The 20123-nt window shown below is 36.5% G+C and overlaps 1 protein-coding gene across 1 annotated transcript in view; it reads right to left on the bottom strand.

Annotated features, from left to right (window-relative positions):
• RNF180 (ring finger protein 180) overlaps window positions 1-20123 on the bottom strand; it is a gene marked incomplete at its 3' end in the record, with an annotated part of 59107 nt that overhangs the window by 16812 nt on the left and 22172 nt on the right. The window contains exon 4 of the mRNA XM_083883804.1: window positions 4178-4403. Coding sequence (XP_083739930.1) covers window positions 4178-4403 — 226 coding nt within the window. The remainder of the gene's footprint in view (window positions 1-4177; window positions 4404-20123) is intronic.

Raw genomic sequence — 20123 nt, forward strand, 5'->3', positions numbered from 1 at the left:
GAACTAAGAAAACATTTGTAGGATGATTCATGACACATTGGAGGAGTTGGCATTATGTACTAATCTCAAGAAATCAACTTTTTCTCAGGCTGTAATTGGGGGAAATACCTACATGATTGCAACTCAAAACTGCCAGACTAATCTATCCATAGCAATGCAATGAAAAACAATTTAAAAACAACAATATTTTCCTACCATAGAATAGATCTGCTGATAACAAACAGGGTTGCTAAGCTAGTTGTTAACAGGAAGAACTTCAACCCCCTACCCATCAAACCCCTGCACAATTTGTGTCTCCAGATAAATATTAATAGTAGCTGGTACCGTAATTCTTTCTGTATCTTCAAAGTAAGAAAAGACATTCACAGTTTTTTTTTTTTTTCTTGAGAAGTCTTGTGTTTTATAACTTTATGTGGTTGAATGTAATGGAACCTACTTTTCTAATAATAAATATTTTATGAAAGGATAAAATCTTTTTCTCTGGCAAATTTAAGAAAGCTAAACTTTTTGTGAGCAGGCTCCAAAAAGAAGAAAAAAAATTCTTTTGCTTCCTGTAGGTTTTTCTGTGTAAGAGGAAGACATAAGGAGATTTGAAGTAAAAACCCCATGCTGGTCTTATTCTAAAAATTATCCTTTATTTCACCATGTCACAATGCAGGTGGAATGAGGCTACACAATACATGAAGAGCACAGAATCTTCAAATCATTTATCTTGTTATGTGAAAATAGAGCTACTGCACATATAAACTGCTGTCACTGAAGGAAAAAAGGTCCTTTTCTCTCTTACATGTAAAATGAACAAACCGTGTATTTTTATCTAGTGTTTTTTAAGTTTTTATGAAAGAACTTTATATGCTACCGAACATATTTGGATTAGGTACTATTCAGATTCAGGCTTCTGATGAGACTCTGCTTGCCTCTCACAGCATAGACAGAGAACGTTTTAATTTCCTGCTACAGACCATAGAAAAGATTCTTTCTTTCAGTTCAGACAGTTCTTTCAATTTTATTCAAATTTAAATACTGAAACCTCTGGTGAGGCATCTAATTCCTGTTTTTCAGAAAAGGTAGTGGTGACAAGTCTTACTGGCTTCTAGAAGGCTGCTTGGCCAGGCTTTCAATGGAAGATCCCCTCAGGCTGCCCAGGTCACCTGTCCTTCTGTATGTACATGGTCCTGCCACGTGTCTGGACCTCTCTTGCACAATCATTACCCTCAATCTGCATTTCTCCGAAGTGGTGGATTTATTGCACATGTGTGTCAGATCTGGCCCTTCTTGAAAACAACATAAATGAAGCTTTATATGAATGAAGTGTAGAAGATCACTCTTTCCCAGTAAGCGAAGCATTTAAAAGATAACTTAGATAACTTGGTAACTTAGAAAGTTACTTGGTGGAATCAGCTCAAGCACTGTTTTCTTAGGTGTATGCTGGGCACTCTATCATCTGACCAGATGTGAGTTTTTCCTGTATGGGAGAAGGGCTTCTAAGAAAGCCTTTAAGAAAGATGGGAATGCATAGTAAACATCATCAAAGCCACCTATATGGATTGGAACTCATACCTAATGGATCCTGTAAAAAAGGCTCTGTTGATCAAGGCAACTGCCCAGAGGAATTACTCTCATGAGTCAAATATGGCTCTGTAGCTCTCAGTTAAACAGTTTTTCTCCATAATTGATGGATAATTGACCTCTTAGCCTTTTTTTTTTTTAAACACCTGCATCCTTCTGTTGCGGTTATGTTCAGTCTGCAAAACTGTACAAGCTAAAAAGTGAACTTCTGAATAGCTCCTTAACTGTTTTTCTTTTTGACATATCTTTGCAAAATAAATGCACATATACAAATGGAAAGCCGCAGAAAGCATCCAAAATAAATTAGTGAGGGAAATAAGGCATCCCAGTTGCAGAATTAGAGAAGTATGTAAAGACTACAAGCAACTTTGTTTTGCTGTCTGCACAAGCCTACAGCAGTAGTGAGTTTAGCATAACTTTTAAAACACTTAATAACCCTTCTGAGCGAAATAAAAAAAATTACTATGCTTTACATTGCTCTGGCACCATCCATCTTGTTAATGTGCTGATTTTACTAATTTCTCTAAGGATACAATATCATCATCAATATCCCTTAGTTCATTTAAAAGTTGTTCAGTATGTTATGCACTGGAAAATTTCAAAATATTTTTCTTAATATATATAATTAAAGAAAGCTAAATTAGCATACCTATTTTTAAATATATTGCTAAGTCGAGCACATATTGGATTGCCATACTGAATGGCAATATACAAACAGCTGCAGATTTCTCTCATATGAAGCTGATAATACAAAACATATTACATACTGTTATGGCCCACTATTTACAGTAGGCTCTATTTACATATCTATGACACCATATTTCCTCCTTAGTCACATATATCCTTTTCCTCAAAAAAGCTACATCCCTATTTAATATTTTAAGAGATAAAGCGGTAAGGTTGAATAGGATGTCTTGAGAACAGCTAGTCCAATCTGCTCAAGCAGGGTCAGCTGCACAGGTGCCCAGAACCAGGTCCAGCTGCCTTCTGATGGGTATTTCACAGCCTCTCTGACCAGCCTGTTTGACACCTTCACATGAAAAAAGGTGCTTTCCTGTGTTCAGATGAGATCTCGTGTGTTTTTCAGTTTGTGCCAAATGTCTCTTGTGCTGGCAGTGTGCACCACTCAGAAGAATCTGGCTCCTTCATTCCCTTCCACCAGGCATTTTTACACACTGTATGTTAAGTACTTAAAGGCTACAAATAATCCAGGTAATATTTCAGTTAGACGACTGTAACGTGTTGAAAAGTTTTGCAAATGCATTTTAGGAAGCATCTTTATTCTCCTTTTGTGCTCTCCCAGTAGTAATTTTCTGGAGCAAATCTGCTAAATTGCTTTTTTAAAATTTAAATAGCCCTAGAAAAACCTAACTCTCTATCAGTGAAACACACTTCATCTGTACATCAAATTGAAGGGAGCATCAAAAATTAGGGAAATGAAATGAGAACAGCTTGAAATGTCTATACACCAGACAGGCAGGGGGTTGAGAGTGCTCAGGCTGCAGCTTTCCATCCATTTCCTCTGCTGCAGTGCAGCCAGTGCAGGGATAGCCAGTCTCTATCCCTGACCACCAGCAGCTGCTCAGTGAATCATCATCATTGGGGCAATAGGATCATCTGAAAAATGCCTCCTTCCCACCCAAATGAGTTCTTATTTGCCTCAGTCAGTTCCTCAAACTGACCTGTCAACAGATCATACAAAGTTATGCCTGTGTGAAGGCAGAGTCTGTGCATAACCAGAAGCAGAAGGTGGGCAGCTCTGCTGATCAATGTGAAATCATACTTCAGTCTGCATCCCTAACCTGTCATCATCATAGCACTCACAAGCTTAAAGAGGATCTCTGCAAAATCTCTGTAGCATCTAAAATGAAACAACTCCTGCATGGCTGAGTCATTTTCATTACTTTGTGATCAGTCTACACACAGTTTTAAGAGCTGTAAATAAATGACCTAGCTCCAGATACCATAGTGCAATTTTATCAATGGCACTTCAATCTGCCATATAAGCTTTGGACATAAAAGACTGACTCATGCTGTTCCAGATATTCTATATGCAGGATTACATACCCTCTTCTATTTCTCTATCCAATCTGACACCAAACACCCCCTACCACCTTTTTTCCCTCCTGTTAAGAGTAAGGAACACTAGCAATGAGAGTATAAGAAGCCAGGATGGGAGAATTTAAGATTATCAACGGTTCTGCCAGCCTTTATTTTCACTTGTGTCCAAATTTAATGTCATAAATGAAAAGAGCATTTTTTTTGTTTGCCATTAAATGACCAATTTAAAAAATATTTTCCCAGTAGAATAGTTTAAGGAATGTTTATTATGTTTAGAGCTTGTTATTATTCAGGAAGAAGAACCAAAAAAATCTATCAGAATTCTACCAGAAAACAAAACTACCAGAACCTCACTTCTAAAATAAAAAGTTTATAAGTACATGTCCCAAATAGCTTCTTGACATTGAACAGAACCTGCATGGAATGGTCTTAGGAGGAGTTAAACAGAAAGAAAATCTCACAGTGGATTAACATTACCAAAATTTGCTCTGAATCCATACGGGAAGGAAAAGTACTTTTCTATGTGTAAAAACTTTGATATTTATACCTGTTTGGAAAAAGACTCTGGCAATTGTAGTGCGACACAGTGGACATGGAGTGCTGGCTGGATTGTCTTTGGCAAGCATCCTTAAGCAAGGTTCACAAAAGATATGGTGGCATGGATAGCACATGTAAGGATTGAAATAAACATCCAGACATACAGCACAGAGGTAGCTTTCTTTATCTCTTCTGAGTTCATGCTCATCCTCTGTATGCAGGTTTTCATTTGCAGGCTGCAAGAAGAAAAAGAGAACATATTTTCACATTCAGCTCATAACTTTTTTTGATAAACTCCTTGTCTGGAAGGTCATTTTCAGTAATACTTAAGAAGATTGTACACACAGGTGGTATTCTTTAATTTATTACAGGTTACTTTTAACAAGATGATGAAGCATAAAACAGGAATGTCAGAAAAAATCCTCTGGGGGAAAATGAAAAATAACAAGACAGTAAAAGAAGGAGGTAACAAAACCAAAAGGGGAGAGTAAAATTGTATTTTGATCAGATTTCTTATTTTAAAATTAATTTTAACAATTTATAAGTATCTGCATTACAAAAATTGATGAATAGAATGATGTGGCTTTAATGGGACCTTAAAGATCATCTAGTTCCTACCCTCCTGTCATGTGCAGGACACCTTTCCCTAGACCAGGCTGATCAACCTGGCCTTGAACATTTCCAATAATGGCGCATCCACAACTTCTCTGGGCAACCTGTTCCAGTGCCTCAGCACCCTCACAGTAAAGAATTTTTACCTAATATCAAATCTAAACCTACCCTATTGCAGTCTGAAGTCATCCCCCCCTATTCTATCACTACATGTCCTTGTAAATAGTCTCTCTCCATCTTTCTTGTAGGATCCCTTTAGGTACTAAAAGCCCACAATTACATCACTCTTAAGCCTTCTCTTCTCTTTTTCAATACTTAACAAATGAAAACAAACCAGATACTCAGTCTTTCCTCATAAGGGAGGTGTTCCATCCCTCTGATTATTTTTCTGGCCCTTCTCTGAACCTGCTCCAACAGGTCCATGTCCTTCCTGTGCTGGGCCCCCAGAGCTGGTGCAGCCCTGCAGGTGGGGTCTCAGCAGAGCAGAGCAGAGGGGCAGAATCCCCTCCCTGCCCTGCTGCCCACACTGCTCTGAATGCAGCCCAGGACACCTTTGTCTCTCTGGGCTGTCAGTGCCCATGGCTGGGTCATGTCCAGCCCCTCACCCACCAGTACCTCCAGATCTTTCTCTCAGGGCTGCTCTTGATCTCTTCATGTCTCAGCCTGTACTGATACCAGGGCTTGTTCCAACCAGATGTAGCACATTTCTCTTGGTCTCATTAAGTGCTCATAAGATTCCTGTACACCCACTTTTTGAGCTTGTCCATGCTCCTCTGGATGGCATCCCATCCTTCAGGTGTGAAAATACCATTACTTTGCCAAGAAAGGCAAAACAAAATAAAAATCTCTAAAAATAAACTGTGGATTGTTCTGCCTTTGAAAAGTAATTTGTGAAGGACATGTTCCAGGAAGAACGAGTTCAAAACAAGCCATAACTTTATTACTACAGAGTGCAATGTAAACCTTAGAGTAGAAAGTGAAGAAACTCCTACCATCTTTGGTAACTCCTTGTTTTTGTCAGCACAGGCACTTCAAATTTCCTTGCATTGCTACATTTGCATGAAGACAGTTGGGCTTCCCAAATGGTGCTCATCCCAAAGGAATGTAACAACTTGTGTGTACTGCCCTGTTCCTGGTTTGCTCTTGTAAGATGACTAAACTTTTCCAAGTAACCTGAAGATCAAGTATTAATGGCACCCTGGGTTTTTGGCTGTCATGATTTAGGAATGGTACTCCTCAATTTAGTGCTCCCACTGAGACTCTCCAAACCATGGGCCACACACTTGTTCCCCTCCCCTATGCGGAGGGCTGGAGAAGAATTGGAGAATTGGAGGCACAAAAGGTAAAGAACACAGGTTGAGATAAGAACAATTTACTGGGAATGGCAATGAGATAGGAAAATGAATGGTAACAGCAACAATACTAAAGGCAGAGGGTATACAAAAAAACCACCATTATTGCTCAGTGTGGAAACCCCTGACAACAGATCAATACCCCACTGCTCCCTCTGGCTCAGAACCAATTCCACCTGACTGGTCCCTCCTGCTTGGAACTGACGTTATCCAACTGCTCCCTCCAGCTCACAACCTGCACCGTGCTTACTCAGCTGGAAGGAAGCCCTTCTCTTTGGAAGAGACTCCCTTCTCCCAACCCCAGCAATAACATGAGATAGAATAGAACAACCCTCCTAGATCTTAGCCATGCCCACTCCTGGCTACTGCAAAAGTTAACCCTATCCTGATTGGAATGAGGATATTTGCTTCAAGAAGAAACCAATTTTTTCATCTTTATGGGAGGCACTCAGGAGAAATTTACTATGCTCTACCTCTTCTATCCATCTTCTTAGTTTCTGTTTCTGGTTTTCTTTCACAGCTCACAGAACCCAATATAGTCCAATAACCAAGAGATCCACCAGGAAAAACCAAGACAGGAGTATATCAAGACACTGCTGAATGTCAATACTCTTCCCTCATGCCCCTTACTCTAAACTCCCAATCCTCATCTCCCCTGTGCAGCTGCAGTGGGAAGTGATAGAGAAGCTTTGGTGGGTGCCTGGAATCCAGCCAGGGTAAATCTACCACACTATGTATTACAGAGGCCACTTTTGACACTCATAGGCCATGACAGACCACTACTGCCTGACTGGTACCAAAAGTTAATGACCACTGTTGTTATTGTGATTACTGTAGATATGGGAATCTCTAGATGTTTCAGAGAACATTACATTTATGGCTTATACTGATTTGGATTACTGTGTTTCTCATTATTCCCAAAGAGTATCTCTCTCTCTATGGAAGATACTGAACTCTGCAAATACTAAAGAGGTCCTTAACAGTATATGGGTACTGTGGATTGCATTAAAAATACAAAGCAGGAGTATTTAGACAGGATTTATCAGTTCTGGACAAACACTTGTGCTGTCATTCTACCTCAGCCTTTGCATTGCACTTTCCAGGATATTACGTGCAAGAGGGCTTGTAAATTCTGAGCTGCTGTGCCAAAAATGCATGGAGATAGTTTTGGTTTACCACTGTGTCCAAACACGAGCCCTTGTACAAGTACGAATGTCAGTAACTGTGTGCTCTTACCTTAGAACTTACTACTCCAGTTTGATTTTCTCCACTTGGCAGGGCTGTAGAAAACTTAGGTGTGTACTGAAATTTACTACAGAGGTAACTAGGCTGTACTGACAAGCAAGAAGCACAGGTGTGGCTGGACTAACACCCATGGAAGCTAATCACAGACAGGAACAGCTGGGGACCATTACTTCCACCAGTTTGCTATAGGAAAGGCTCTTAAGCCAACATTAAATACTAGAGTATTACAACTATTAGTAAAACTGTTTAACCCAGACTGTCTCTACATTTACAGCACAGAAAACCCACACCAAAACAGAATGGCAAAGAGTAACAGAATTGATTACAGCTAAACAATTTTAGAATGAAGGAAGCTTCATAATATCATTTCTTTGGGAAAAAAGTGGAAAATAATATGGCAGAGCAAGTGAAGAAAGTAATGTCAGGTAATTACATGATCAATGACCAGCAGAAAGCACAAAACACTAACACATTGTGTAGTAATAGTTCCCTCCAACCCTGCCAGGTGGGCTTGGCAGTGTTGGGTTAGTGTTTGCACTTGATGATCTTAAAGGTCTTTTCCAAACTATATGACTCTATGATCCTATGTAATGTCAAAATCAAAATTAAAATCTAGCACAAAAACAAAATACAGTGAACAGAAAGCTTTTGTTAACTGGTTTTGATGAGCACTGTTTGGAAAGAAAATATACCATGTCTTCAGAGGAGCTGACTGCAAGATAAATGTCTTTCATATAACAATTAAGTAACTAAGAGAGCTAGAGGTGAAGCTGCTGAGGACTTATGGGTAATGGCTGGTTCAGAGAAAGGTTCTTAAACATGGTAAGATGCATGGACAGAGGTATCTCAGAACCAATTGCAATTAGAAAGATCAAAATTATTCTAATGTGCAAACAAGATCTAGTTAGGAGTAATTTTCTTAGTGAAAGAGACATATTTTCTCCAGCTTTGTGCCCCTTTTAAGAACACCTGTGTAGGCACATGGCATTCAGTACTGCAAAGCTAAAACCAGAGAAACTTCCTTATGTGAGAAGCTAATGTGTAATAATTTAAATAGTCATTATTTTCTTGGTTTGCAATTAAGTGGTGCCTATGTATATTACTAGAGCCAGGGCTTTAGTGTATGAAAACTTTACAAGCATAAACCAGAATGGTTTTCTTACAGGATTATAGCACAAACAAAATTGAGAAAGGACGTGTAAACATCAAGGAGAGTGAAAGATTGCCAAATAACAACAGAAAAGGCTTCAAAGCAAAACTATTACTCCTAAGAAATGAAAAAAAAAAGGTAAGAGCCTTTCATCTTCCCACGTAGATTGGGAACTGCTAATACAGCTTTGACAGTAATCCCTGATATTTTACTGGCTGGACACCTGAAGGATATTAGCAAAAGAAAAGAGAGGAACAGTGAATCAGCTTCTGCTTGAGAAGCCTATAAAGCATGTTAAGTAACAAGGAGTCTAATACAGCAGTGATTGAGAAGAGGCATGAAGGTATAAAATATGAATATTAGAGCTTGTGAGAAGTCACTGCTACTGGACTACAAGAAAGTATTTGATTGGGTTTCACATTCAGAAAGAACACATGGACCACTGAATGACATGATATCTAATGCATGATCTACCTGTAATCATGTGAAGACCTAGACCAAGTGGTCATACACACTTAAAAGGAAAGATTTTGTGTGAATGCTATCAGTAAGAGGCAGTTCAGAGTAAAACTCTGTGGAAGTATGATCAGAACAGTGACAAAACCAAATAAGGCACATATGACATTTGACAAAGATACCACATTATGAAAAAAAAAAAAGTTGCAAAACCCTTCATTTTAAACTGACCTATTCAGAAGTTCAGTTTTTTAAGCTCTGTAAGCTCAAAAATGTCCACAGTTGAAAGGACTGATGACTGAGGAAAAATCAGTTCTATATTTCACATTATTATCTTGCAAAGAAAACTGCCTCTAGAACGATTTGCAGCTCTAAACCAGACTTTAAGTCTTCAATTATAATGCGGAAGTGGAATCATACACCTCAGATCTGAAAAAGTGAGAAAGAATGAATATTGATACTCTTTTATACAAAAACAAAACAGAAAGAAATAAATGATTCTTGGTTGTTGCTGGACAAAAATATCAGTATATTTAGGTTGTCCTACAACAGCTTTTGAACCTCTTTGTCAATTGCAAACAAATCTGGCACAAGGGTTATTACATCAGCTACACTGCTTCCTGAAAATTTCTTAAAATTGACTGGTATACTGGGTACAGGGGCTGAAATGACTGTTATGAGAAAAATCTTTAAGTGTTCTATTACTTCAAACAGAATTTTTCTAGCCATATTTCTGTACAATAAATTAGTGACTTTTAATGGCATTTCAAAATTAAATTACAAAAAAAAAAAAAAAAAAAAAAAAAAAAAAAAAAAAAAAAAAAGAAAAAAAAGAATCCAATATTAAAATGCAGAAAAACCCTACCAAAAAATGTTGCAAGCTATACTAGCAGAAGTTCTTCCAAATTAGGCCATTAGGTATGCCAGGGTTTGCATGCCTTTGAACATCCTGATACAAATGATACAAAAGGACATTTTTCCAGGTTTGGCAAAATTAAGCTTGAAACATAAAAATCATAATAGGGTAGAGAGATCAATGCCCATGGCTTAAACATCTTTACAAATCCATAATTGAGTCTAAACTCCCTGCACTCAATTTCTCCCTGCACAACATTTTAAAAAAAACTCCAAAGCAAGCCAAAAACTTCAAAGCAGAGCTCTGTGGAGCTGCCTATTGCTGAGTCCTCTGTTCAGAACCACAGGATGAGTCAGGCTGGGAGGGACCACAGCGATTCATTTTGATCATCCAGCAGGGTCATCCCAGAGCACACGGCACAGGATTGTGTCCAGACAGTTCATGAATATCTCCAGTGAGGGAGACTCACAACCTCTCCAGTCAACCTGTTCCAGTGCTTGCTCCCCTGCACAATGAAGAAATTCTTCCCCATGTTCAGGTGGAACTTCCTGGGCATCAGTTCCTGCACTTTGCTTCTTGTCCCATTACTCAGCACCTCTGAGAAGAGCCTGGACACATCCTATTGACACCCTCCTGTCAGACACCTGTGCACATTGATACGGCTCAGTCATCTCCTTAGGGCTGAGCAGGACCAGCTCCTCAACCTTTCCTCGTAAGCGAGATGCTCTTTAATCATCTTTGTAAGCTTCTACTGGACTCACTCCAGGAGCTCCGTGTCTCTTGTCCTGAGGAGCCCAGAACTGGACACAGCACTCCAGGGAAGCCTCATGCACCTAGGATAGTCTTCTGGGGCAGGGCTGGTTCATTCAGACCCTCTCTCCTGCATTTGGGATTGATAAATTGCTCTAGGGGAAACAACTGAAAGACATTTTTTTCATTATTTTTCTAGAGGAATTTCTTTCTAGAGCTAAGAAGCTAACAGTCGTATTTGTTTATTTGGGTGTTGGATTATTTTGCTTGTATTTTTTCTGTTTTTTCTTTTGGGGGGGGGGGGGCGGGACATGTTGTTGGAGTTTTTTTTTTGTTTGTTTTGGTTTTTTATTCAGCCTCATTTAAAAGTTGCCTTAGGCACTGGAGTTGTTCATCAAGGGCAAATACAGGTTGGATGGAGTTGTGAGTGACCCAGTCCAGTGAGTGGCATCCCTGTCCATGGAAAAGGATTGGAAGTCGATGATCTTAAAGGTCCCTTCCAACCCAATGCATGAAATGATCTTGTGTGATAAACTGCATCGCAGACCAAGGCTTCTAAGGCAACTACTGGTAGGACAAATAAACTAGAGCACCTCAAGAAAGAAAAAATTATAAAATTCCTGGGACATAGCAATTTAACCAATTTGTCTCAATGAAATATTTTTACTCTGTCAAGATATAAAGGCTTATTTTGTTGAAGAAGTGGACCTCAAGAAAAAAAAAAACCCAAATAAAGGTGAAGAAAATTATCTAGTATCTTTTCCTTTTATTCCTGTTCATATCGCACATAAAAAAAGAATAATGACTATTTAAATTTATTTCTGATTAATAATGTTTTAATCAAGTTGAAATAGGCCACACAAAACTGAATGTTTCTTGTGCTAGACATTGTACATGGGTATTTTGCACTTATCCTCTTTCTTTCCAAGCATAATATACTTCAATTCCTTATGATAGATTTCAAATTATTTAAGCTTTTTTTGTTATGCAATTTGGTTAATCTCTGCAGTTCCTTCTATGGAGTACTAGCCTTCAGGCTTTTGAAATACACATCTAAACTGGCAGCTTTACATATTATTACCCTTTAGGAAATTTATCTTAGAAGAATCATATTTAAGGAACATCTGTAAACACAGCTTTTATGAAAATATGTGGAAGATCCCTGCAACTACTTTATAGACTTATAATAAGCTTTTATCTCTATTAAAATAATTCAGTTATAAGGAAGAATTGAGAGACAGGCTACTGGAATAAATATTACTCGAAGTTCTTGTACCGCAATCATTTAAACACTTTAATATTTATAATCACCCTTGACTAGTATATAAGAAATTAGTGCCACATTACAAGCTTATCTTTGCTTTTATTCTGCATTTCATTAAACACATACATAGTTTATACAGGAATGTAAGAAGATGATGTCAGCATTATAGTTAAGTGGCAGATGAAGCTTTTCGCCAAAAATAAACATCCAAGCACAGCTATTAGTGTCACTAGATTTAAGAATACAGCAAATATTAACTATTATTCACCTTTATTTTAATCACTATTTCAAAAAAAAAAAAAAAAAAAAGAGAAGGAAAATTCATTCCCAGAGACGTGTAAAGACTTCCATGAATCTCACAGAGCCTGGATACGATGCCTCAATGACAGATAAAAGGATGTGTTGGTCTCTCTGGTGTGAATTCCATGCAGAGAAAACTTCTTTTTAACAACTTGTTTTCTTTTTTTACAGAAGTTGTAGGGAAGAAAACAAAATTACTCTTCCTACTTCTGGTATTATATATCTCCTTTGCGTTTTGGAAACTGAAACAATACAGAATGGGCACTATCACAAGTACAAAATATTCTGCTCAATTTTACAAATGTATTAGAACTGGAAGGTCTAATTAGAGTCCTAAAGAAATAAACAAATTGTTCTTTTTTGTTAGTTAGAACAAAACAGTTGCTATCTACACTTGAAGTCCTCATCTCTAGTACAGTGAGAGTGCAACTCCTCTCTAGTACAAACTGGTAGTTGTTCTGGTTTCTGATAAAAAGATATAGTCCTCTCAATTTACATACACACTGAGACCAAAAATCAATAAAATATTTTGGCATTGATATTAATTTTATACCTGCAAAACCAGCTTTTGATTTAATTTTAGCAAAAAGATTTGCAGCATTGAAACAACAGATAAGTGCTTATTTTTTCTTTTTTTTTTTTTCCTAGGATTTGTGTGAAGGTATACACTATTACTTTTAGGGAAAATGCTCATAACAAAATGTCTCTAAAAGAATGTCTTGAACAGTACTGCTACATTTTGGCAGCTTTGCATAAGTACATGAAAGAATGTGTCTGAAATGCTTCTTGTCATTCAGTATAAATTTAAGGCAAATTACAGTGATGCATGACAAAATCTGAGGTAACAGAGTACAACAGACACTTAGTGAAGAATATTGACTCTTATAATTTAAAAAGGTCTCTTCCCCAGCACTATACAGCAGAAAGTGGAATAGGCAACATGGAAAAGTGTTGGTCAGTGTGGAGGTTGGTTCCTGTTCTGAACAGTATTTATAAACTGTTTATATTCCAATGACACTCCATTTGTAGAACACTGCTTTCCAAAATAGTAAGACAAATGTACCAATTTTTAGTTTCCTACAAGTCTCATTGCTACTGGCATTTGCCTGCTCCAAGGTAAAGTTCTTTCTACTCATAAAGTCTACAGTAACTACAAATATCTGTCTGATAGCAATTAGCAAAAGATTAACATAATAAGAGTTACACAGAGTTTTTGGCTGCTAGGTAGAGTTACAGAAGACTTCTTACCATTTGGGACAGAAGGATGAGTTTGCTGAACTGAACCCTCAGAATAGGCTTTTTCAAAAATGCCTTCAAATATTTTTAAAACAAAATCCTCACTATTATTATGTAGCCATGACCATCCTTACAATCATCAGCTGTAGTTAGTTACGTGACCACTCAAACTTTATTAATACAATAATAACATATTTCCAACACAGGCTGGGGTAGAAGTCACAAAATTCTTGCCTTTTATTCATCAGATAGAAGAGAACTTAGTAACAATATGACCAAAGGAGGTATTTAACCCAGATAAACTAAGTCTGCTTTTATCTTTATTCACCAGGATGTGCACTCTAGTATGACCAACTCTGACCCTTCTTTTGGTCACCTGTGGAATGTGACATCCATCTTTCTGGGGTGAGTGACCACTGTATGCCTTAGATTGCGCTCACCGTTCACCCCAAAATCAAAAGGTAAGAATCTGTAAGTATCCTCTCCTTCCACAACTGACGTATAGTCTGTGAGATCACATTAAAAGATTCACCTAGTGAGATGAACTGCTTTAAAATAATTTGCCCTAAAATTAGGAACCTAAAGCTATATTTAGACAATTAAAGGACTGTCCCAGTTTTCAAAAGTTTCCTTATCTGGCTGGAGCAACTGAGTGATATCTTCCTTAGAACAATCAGGCCACCTATTTAAAGTGTGTTGGCTAAGTCTTTTAAAATCAACTTAAATATTGATTACTCTAATAAGACTCCATCACTCAACAGTGTTTAGAGTACAGCATTCAATTGCTCTGAAGGAAAATTAAGACAAGCAAAGGGTTTCAAAAGGGTTTCAAAAAAGAAAATATCTGAGAAACTTAGGTAATCAGATTGCACCGTTTCTTAATTTTTTATACCTACTAAAATGACAATGGAATAATCCTAGCTTCATCAGAATCAAATATTTTAATTCACTTCTTATGCAGTTTGAGATGACTTGAAAAATTCACACACAGTTTTCCCTTAAAATGCAAACAAACAAATTGCCAAAATACACAACTATCTGTTTCTATTAAAAAAAAAAAAAATCAGGAAAATTACATTATATTTTCCATTACTAAAACTAACAAGAAGTACAAATCTGTTTGATTTCCCACAGAAGTATTGCCTTTCTGGAGATTTTCGCAAAGTTGTAAATGACATTTTTAAAAGTAAAAAATTATTTAAGATGAAGACTCTAAGGGCCATAAACAACAAGACTTTTATCTCCATTTTCATAACATAATTATCTAAGTAAAGCTTGTAATTTGTAATCCATCTGTAGTAGACATTGCAATCTAAATTAAAACAATAAACAACTAAAATACAAAAGTGTTTCAGATGTCCTCATGCAGCAATAGAAAAATACATCTCTTTTGTTTCTTGTTTTCGTGCAACCCTTGGAGACTGACACTGAAATTTGATCCTGAGCTGTTGAAAAAAGTAATCCATGTGGACCTGCAGTAATAAAATGCAGACCAAATTTTGTGTATATTGTTTTTTTCTGACAAATAATATCACATAATATCATATAATTGAACATATAATATGTTCAGTTTGATTAATACTTCTCAACTCTTAATCTTTATGATACTTTTAAAGAAAGTTTATCAGAAATATTATTATAAACTATGGTTTGGCATTGGCAGTAGTCAGCAACAAGCAGTATATTCTTTCCTTGTTATTTTATTTGGTCATATCCAAAGTTATCCAAATTGTGCAAAAGCTTATTTTCCTCAAATGTAACTGTTAGGTGCCACAATCTGAAAGTGCTAAACATGGATGGATTCAAAAGGGTCAGCTGTTAATATTCTGATACCTGAATAAATCCACTTTCCAGATACTTATATGAAGCTGCTGTTATTTTTTCTGTCTGATAAACAAAGCAGAAATGATTGCTTACTTTTTATTTCACAGTACAAGTGCAAAATTTTGTATGCATGCATCATTTTGTAATTATTAGTAATTCCCTACACATGTCTATAAACACTTCACTTCATGCAGAGCAAACTACATTCCCTGAACAGCTCTTGAAACACTTTATTTTACGCAAGGCATAAATTTTCTCTGTGGTATAAGCAAGATATTTGCACCTCACTTCATTTTCCCCAGATGTTATTTATGAATAACAGTGAGGCCATTTTAAATCTTAGGGTGCCATCCTTTCTCATGAGCCTTCCCACAAAAGCCTTGAGGGGTCTGAATAATGACCTTTGAAGATTTCAATCTTTTCTCTTTGCTACAGTTTAATATTATTAAAGATTGTTCTTCTGATGAAGTATCTCACAAAGTCTTTCAGAAACTGAGTATGAAAATCCAGCCTAGCAGAAAAGAAAATACACAGAGTGTGTAGAGCTTTTCTTTGGAATTGCATGATGCTAGAGACAGAAAAATCAAGCTGAATATCTACTATTTCATATTGCTCTGCCTAGATTAAAACAGTAGGATGCAACTACAAATGTTGGGGCAACACACCAACACAAAAATGAATCTTAGGAGTTACTACTTACCTTTCAAAAAGTATATTTCATGAAATATAATTTGATTTAGATGAAGGCAAAATTCTTGTTTGAGGGTTAAAATTTTCCAAAAAGTGCCTCAGAAAAAAACCTCACCAGAAGCATGATCATATTATCATATCTAGAATGAATCTGAACTTTTGGATTTCGCTTAGCACTGGTAAATCTTATCCAAAAAGCTTAACTCCTCATGCAACAAATTGCCATCTACATTTATTAAAATTCTCAGAATATATGGATATACTGAAGTGAATTCACTACCCGAATACTGCACATACTTGACCTGACTTAGATATATGACATAATGAATACTTGGATCTGGCTATGATAGCCAACATAAAAAATAATTAATCATCAGAATTCAAGGCATCTCAAAATTTGCACTGCTGACATCCTAAAAATACTTGCAAGACTGACATCAAGAAGATATAAAAGAGTTTGGGATTTTGTAGAGATATAAAGAAACTAGAACACACAGCTTACAATGTTTTCATGTGAAGAACAGTTCAAAATATACACAAGAAAAAAAAAAAGAACACCAGGAAAGGTTATTTGAAACTTACTGTTCTACATGATGTAAAATCAACTGCAATTAATTTTTGTGGCAAAGTACTGTACTATAGTTTGATATTAGAATATCTATCCCCCTTCTGAAAAATTCAGCAGATTTATAACACTGCCCACTACTACTAACATCTTAAAGATTGTTTAATTTTTAATTATCTACACTGACATTAAGCAAAGACACTACTTTGTACTTTGCATCTACTAAAACAGGGGAAAAATGGAATTACTATAAAAATAATGCTGGTAGACTGAGGTAGAAGACAGACCTCACCCAACAGCCTCCCTCACAATCCTAGGACTCTCAAGCGAAGCCTTAGAAACTTTCTGATGTTAGCTAATAATTTTCATCTCCTTAATGTGGGCAGCTATGTCCTAGTTTAGCAGAGCAGAGAGTCTCTTCTAATGAGGAAACATAACAAGGAAAGACAAAAGACCCAATACAGTGAAGCACACAAAGCAAACCAATGCCATTTAATTTGATTGTGCTGGGTTGGTTGCCTCCTTAATGCAAGTTTGTAGCTGACAAACTGTGAGCATTTTTAGATGTATTATTTATGTCAGTTCTTCATGCAAAAGCAGGGCATGTTTGGAGCAACAAAGCTCACTTTTACACCGTTCAAAAGCCTGCCAATCTTAAAAAGAATAAAACTTGTTCAGCTACAAACTTTTCATTTTATGACTTTCACAGAGCACTCAATGCAAGGCTAGCACTTCATTTTGGATCTTAAAGGACACAAGCTAAAGCCTTTAAGCAGAAGAACAAATTCTTAGACTGCATGACAAATTCAAATTTTCTAGCACCAAACATTCTGTTACTAAAATAATGTCTTAGTCCTTCTTTTACAGATAAACCTTCAAAAGTAATAAAATTTAACTGATGGAGACAGCCTGAAAGAAATACTCAGTGATGTGAGCTCTGTCCTGCTTAAGCCTGAGTGCAGTCTTAGCTCTGAAGTCCATCGCTGCCAACTTTACTCATTTAACCATGATCATTTGGTGGATACACAGTGTATAAAACAGACTCAGGAACTGGAGAGGCTGTTGGGAAAATGCAGAGAAAAGCTGGAAGTTGTGTCAAAAAACTACTACCAAATGCAGAAATAATTTTTTTTCATACATAGTATAAAGATACATGGCATAGGTATATGTCTGTTCTTTGCATTTGTGGTCAAAAGCGTGCTGATAGCACACCTGTGTATTGGCCATTGCTTTATTCCTTGGAATGCTTCCTTTCCTATTTCAAACAGGCTGGGACTGGAATTGAGGTTGGGAGTTGACAGTCAAGACAGGTGACACATACCATCGAGTGTTACGCTCAGCAATAAATGCTGAGGGAGATGGGGATGAAGGGCTGAATGTTTGTGGTTATATTTCTCTGTGCAAGCAGCATGTGCTGAAGCCCTGATTACTAGGAAGTAGTTGGACATCTAACTGCTGATAGAAAGGGGTGAATAAACTCCTCTTTTTGCCCTGCTTGCACACACAGAGCTTTTACCTTGTTAAATTAAGTCACTAATTAATTTAAATTAAGTCACTAATTAATTTAACAATTAAGTTAAATTTTTGATATCTTGATCCGTGAGTGTCCTCACCTTCCTTCTATTTGCCCCACAAGAATGGCCGCCCTATTTGCCTTTGCAAGAGAGACAAGTGAGCAAGGGCCTGGCTGGGTGGGTGTTTGACTTCTGGCTGGGGTCAGCCTATCACAGCCCCGAAGGTACTGAGTAGGTATCACCACACCTTTAATTACTCTTCCAAAGTCTCTATCTTGTCAGGAATAAAGAGGCATACATAAATAATTTCATTAAAAAACAAGCCAAAACCAAAACAAACTCCCAAAACAACAAACAAACGAAACAAAACAAGAAAACTAAGTCACTTGTTCAAGAAACCATTATAACCCTTCGTTTAAATGATGTACACGAATTCTTAATATTTCTTCAGCCTTCAACCACAGTTCATTCACACTACTCCTTACAGTACTACATCGAAACTTTGAGTTTCAAGTTATTTTTTCAATGCCAGAAGACACCAGTTCATATTAAGTGCTTTAAAACATTATGTAAAAAAAATCTTGTCAAAAGCCCAAACAAATTTATAACGTAATAAAATGCAGTGAAATCTTACTTTATGATTTTTATAAAACCCATCACTACAAGTCTCCCAAACTAAGAGGAAGGAAATCAACGGCAGATAACACTGGAAAGGAGACTATGAACTTGTCTCTAGGTCTGTACTACGCGCCTGCTTTCACTACTTGAATTTTTCCTGGCACCAAATCTCGTCACTAAGATACCCCTGAGATTGCAAAGATAACACATCAACACAGAATCTGATAAATTAATGCCAGATTATTATGCCTGCCTTATCTCTAGGTGTTGTACATTTCCAATGACTGGTGACTTTCTGAGCACCTAATGTGGTACAAAACTTATATCAAATAGTGTAAACAATACATCTCTGCCTTGGTAGCAATGACACTTTGAAAAGAAAGGACCTCAGACATCACCCTTAACAAAGAATATGACTTTGTTCTCATTTTTCACAAAAAGAACATTTAATTTTCTCTGTTTGCAACAAAAGCACATAATCTGATAATCTAAATGATACAGTTTTCTAGGTCTGTTTTTTAAAACGACAATCTTGCAGAAGTTTAAAAGGTATATACAATAACATCAAACAGATGCTGGTGTCTCATTTTTCTCTTTACACCTGTTCATAGAACAGATACCATCATTTGGCTCTCCACTTGTAGCAAATGAGATTACTTTATAATGGAAAAAAATATTTTATAATGGAAAAAGTTACTTTATAATGGAAAAATAGCCTCAAACATTATTTCATAAAATGTCTAGCTGTACACATCATGAGAATTGTCATATGGCTATCTGATATAGTTCCTTGTGCCAGAGCTGCAATTCTTTTAAGAGTGTAAAGGTTAAGAAGACTCTTAGAAGAACTATGATTCATTTCGGCTAAAAATTTCAACAATTTTTACAAGAGAATCCAGGAAAAATCCTCAGAGAACACAGGTTCTCCTAGGTTTGAGTATAGTGGTTTTAAATTCACTTTTCAGTATGGCAAAACAAATATATGTTACCATGAGAAACCATGCTTATAGACAGCTACCATCTATGCTTCTAGACAGTTAAGTGTAAATTTGTTTTACCCACTTTGCCAATTAAAGGTTATTTGTCAATTAAAGGTTATTTGCCAATTAATGCTTAAAAAAATTTATTAATTTCAAACTGATTTGCAACAGTAACCCAGCAAGCAATGAATCTCTTGAAACTTGAAATCTATTACCTGAATCAGAGCCTCTTAAGCACTTCTGATAATACATATTTTTAGTTTTAGATTATACTGGTTTTGAGCATACTGACTTATGAATACCAAAATTAGATATTCATTTAAAACTTTCAAATACAGATAACAGCCCTGTGAAAGCATATATCATAATTTATAGTATAATCAATCAAAATATATTTTACTTCTAAAATTAAACTAAATTAATAATTCAGACTTCTCCACATTACCACAATCAATGCAGCATCTTTACTGCATCTGAGAAAACTACTACATAAAATTACATAAAATCTTCCAAATTGGAGATGATTTGTGGTTTGCACAAATAT

Source organism: Zosterops lateralis, assembly GCF_965231275.1.
Source record: "Zosterops lateralis genome assembly, chromosome: Z".
Taxonomy (NCBI): Eukaryota; Metazoa; Chordata; class Aves; order Passeriformes; family Zosteropidae; genus Zosterops; species Zosterops lateralis.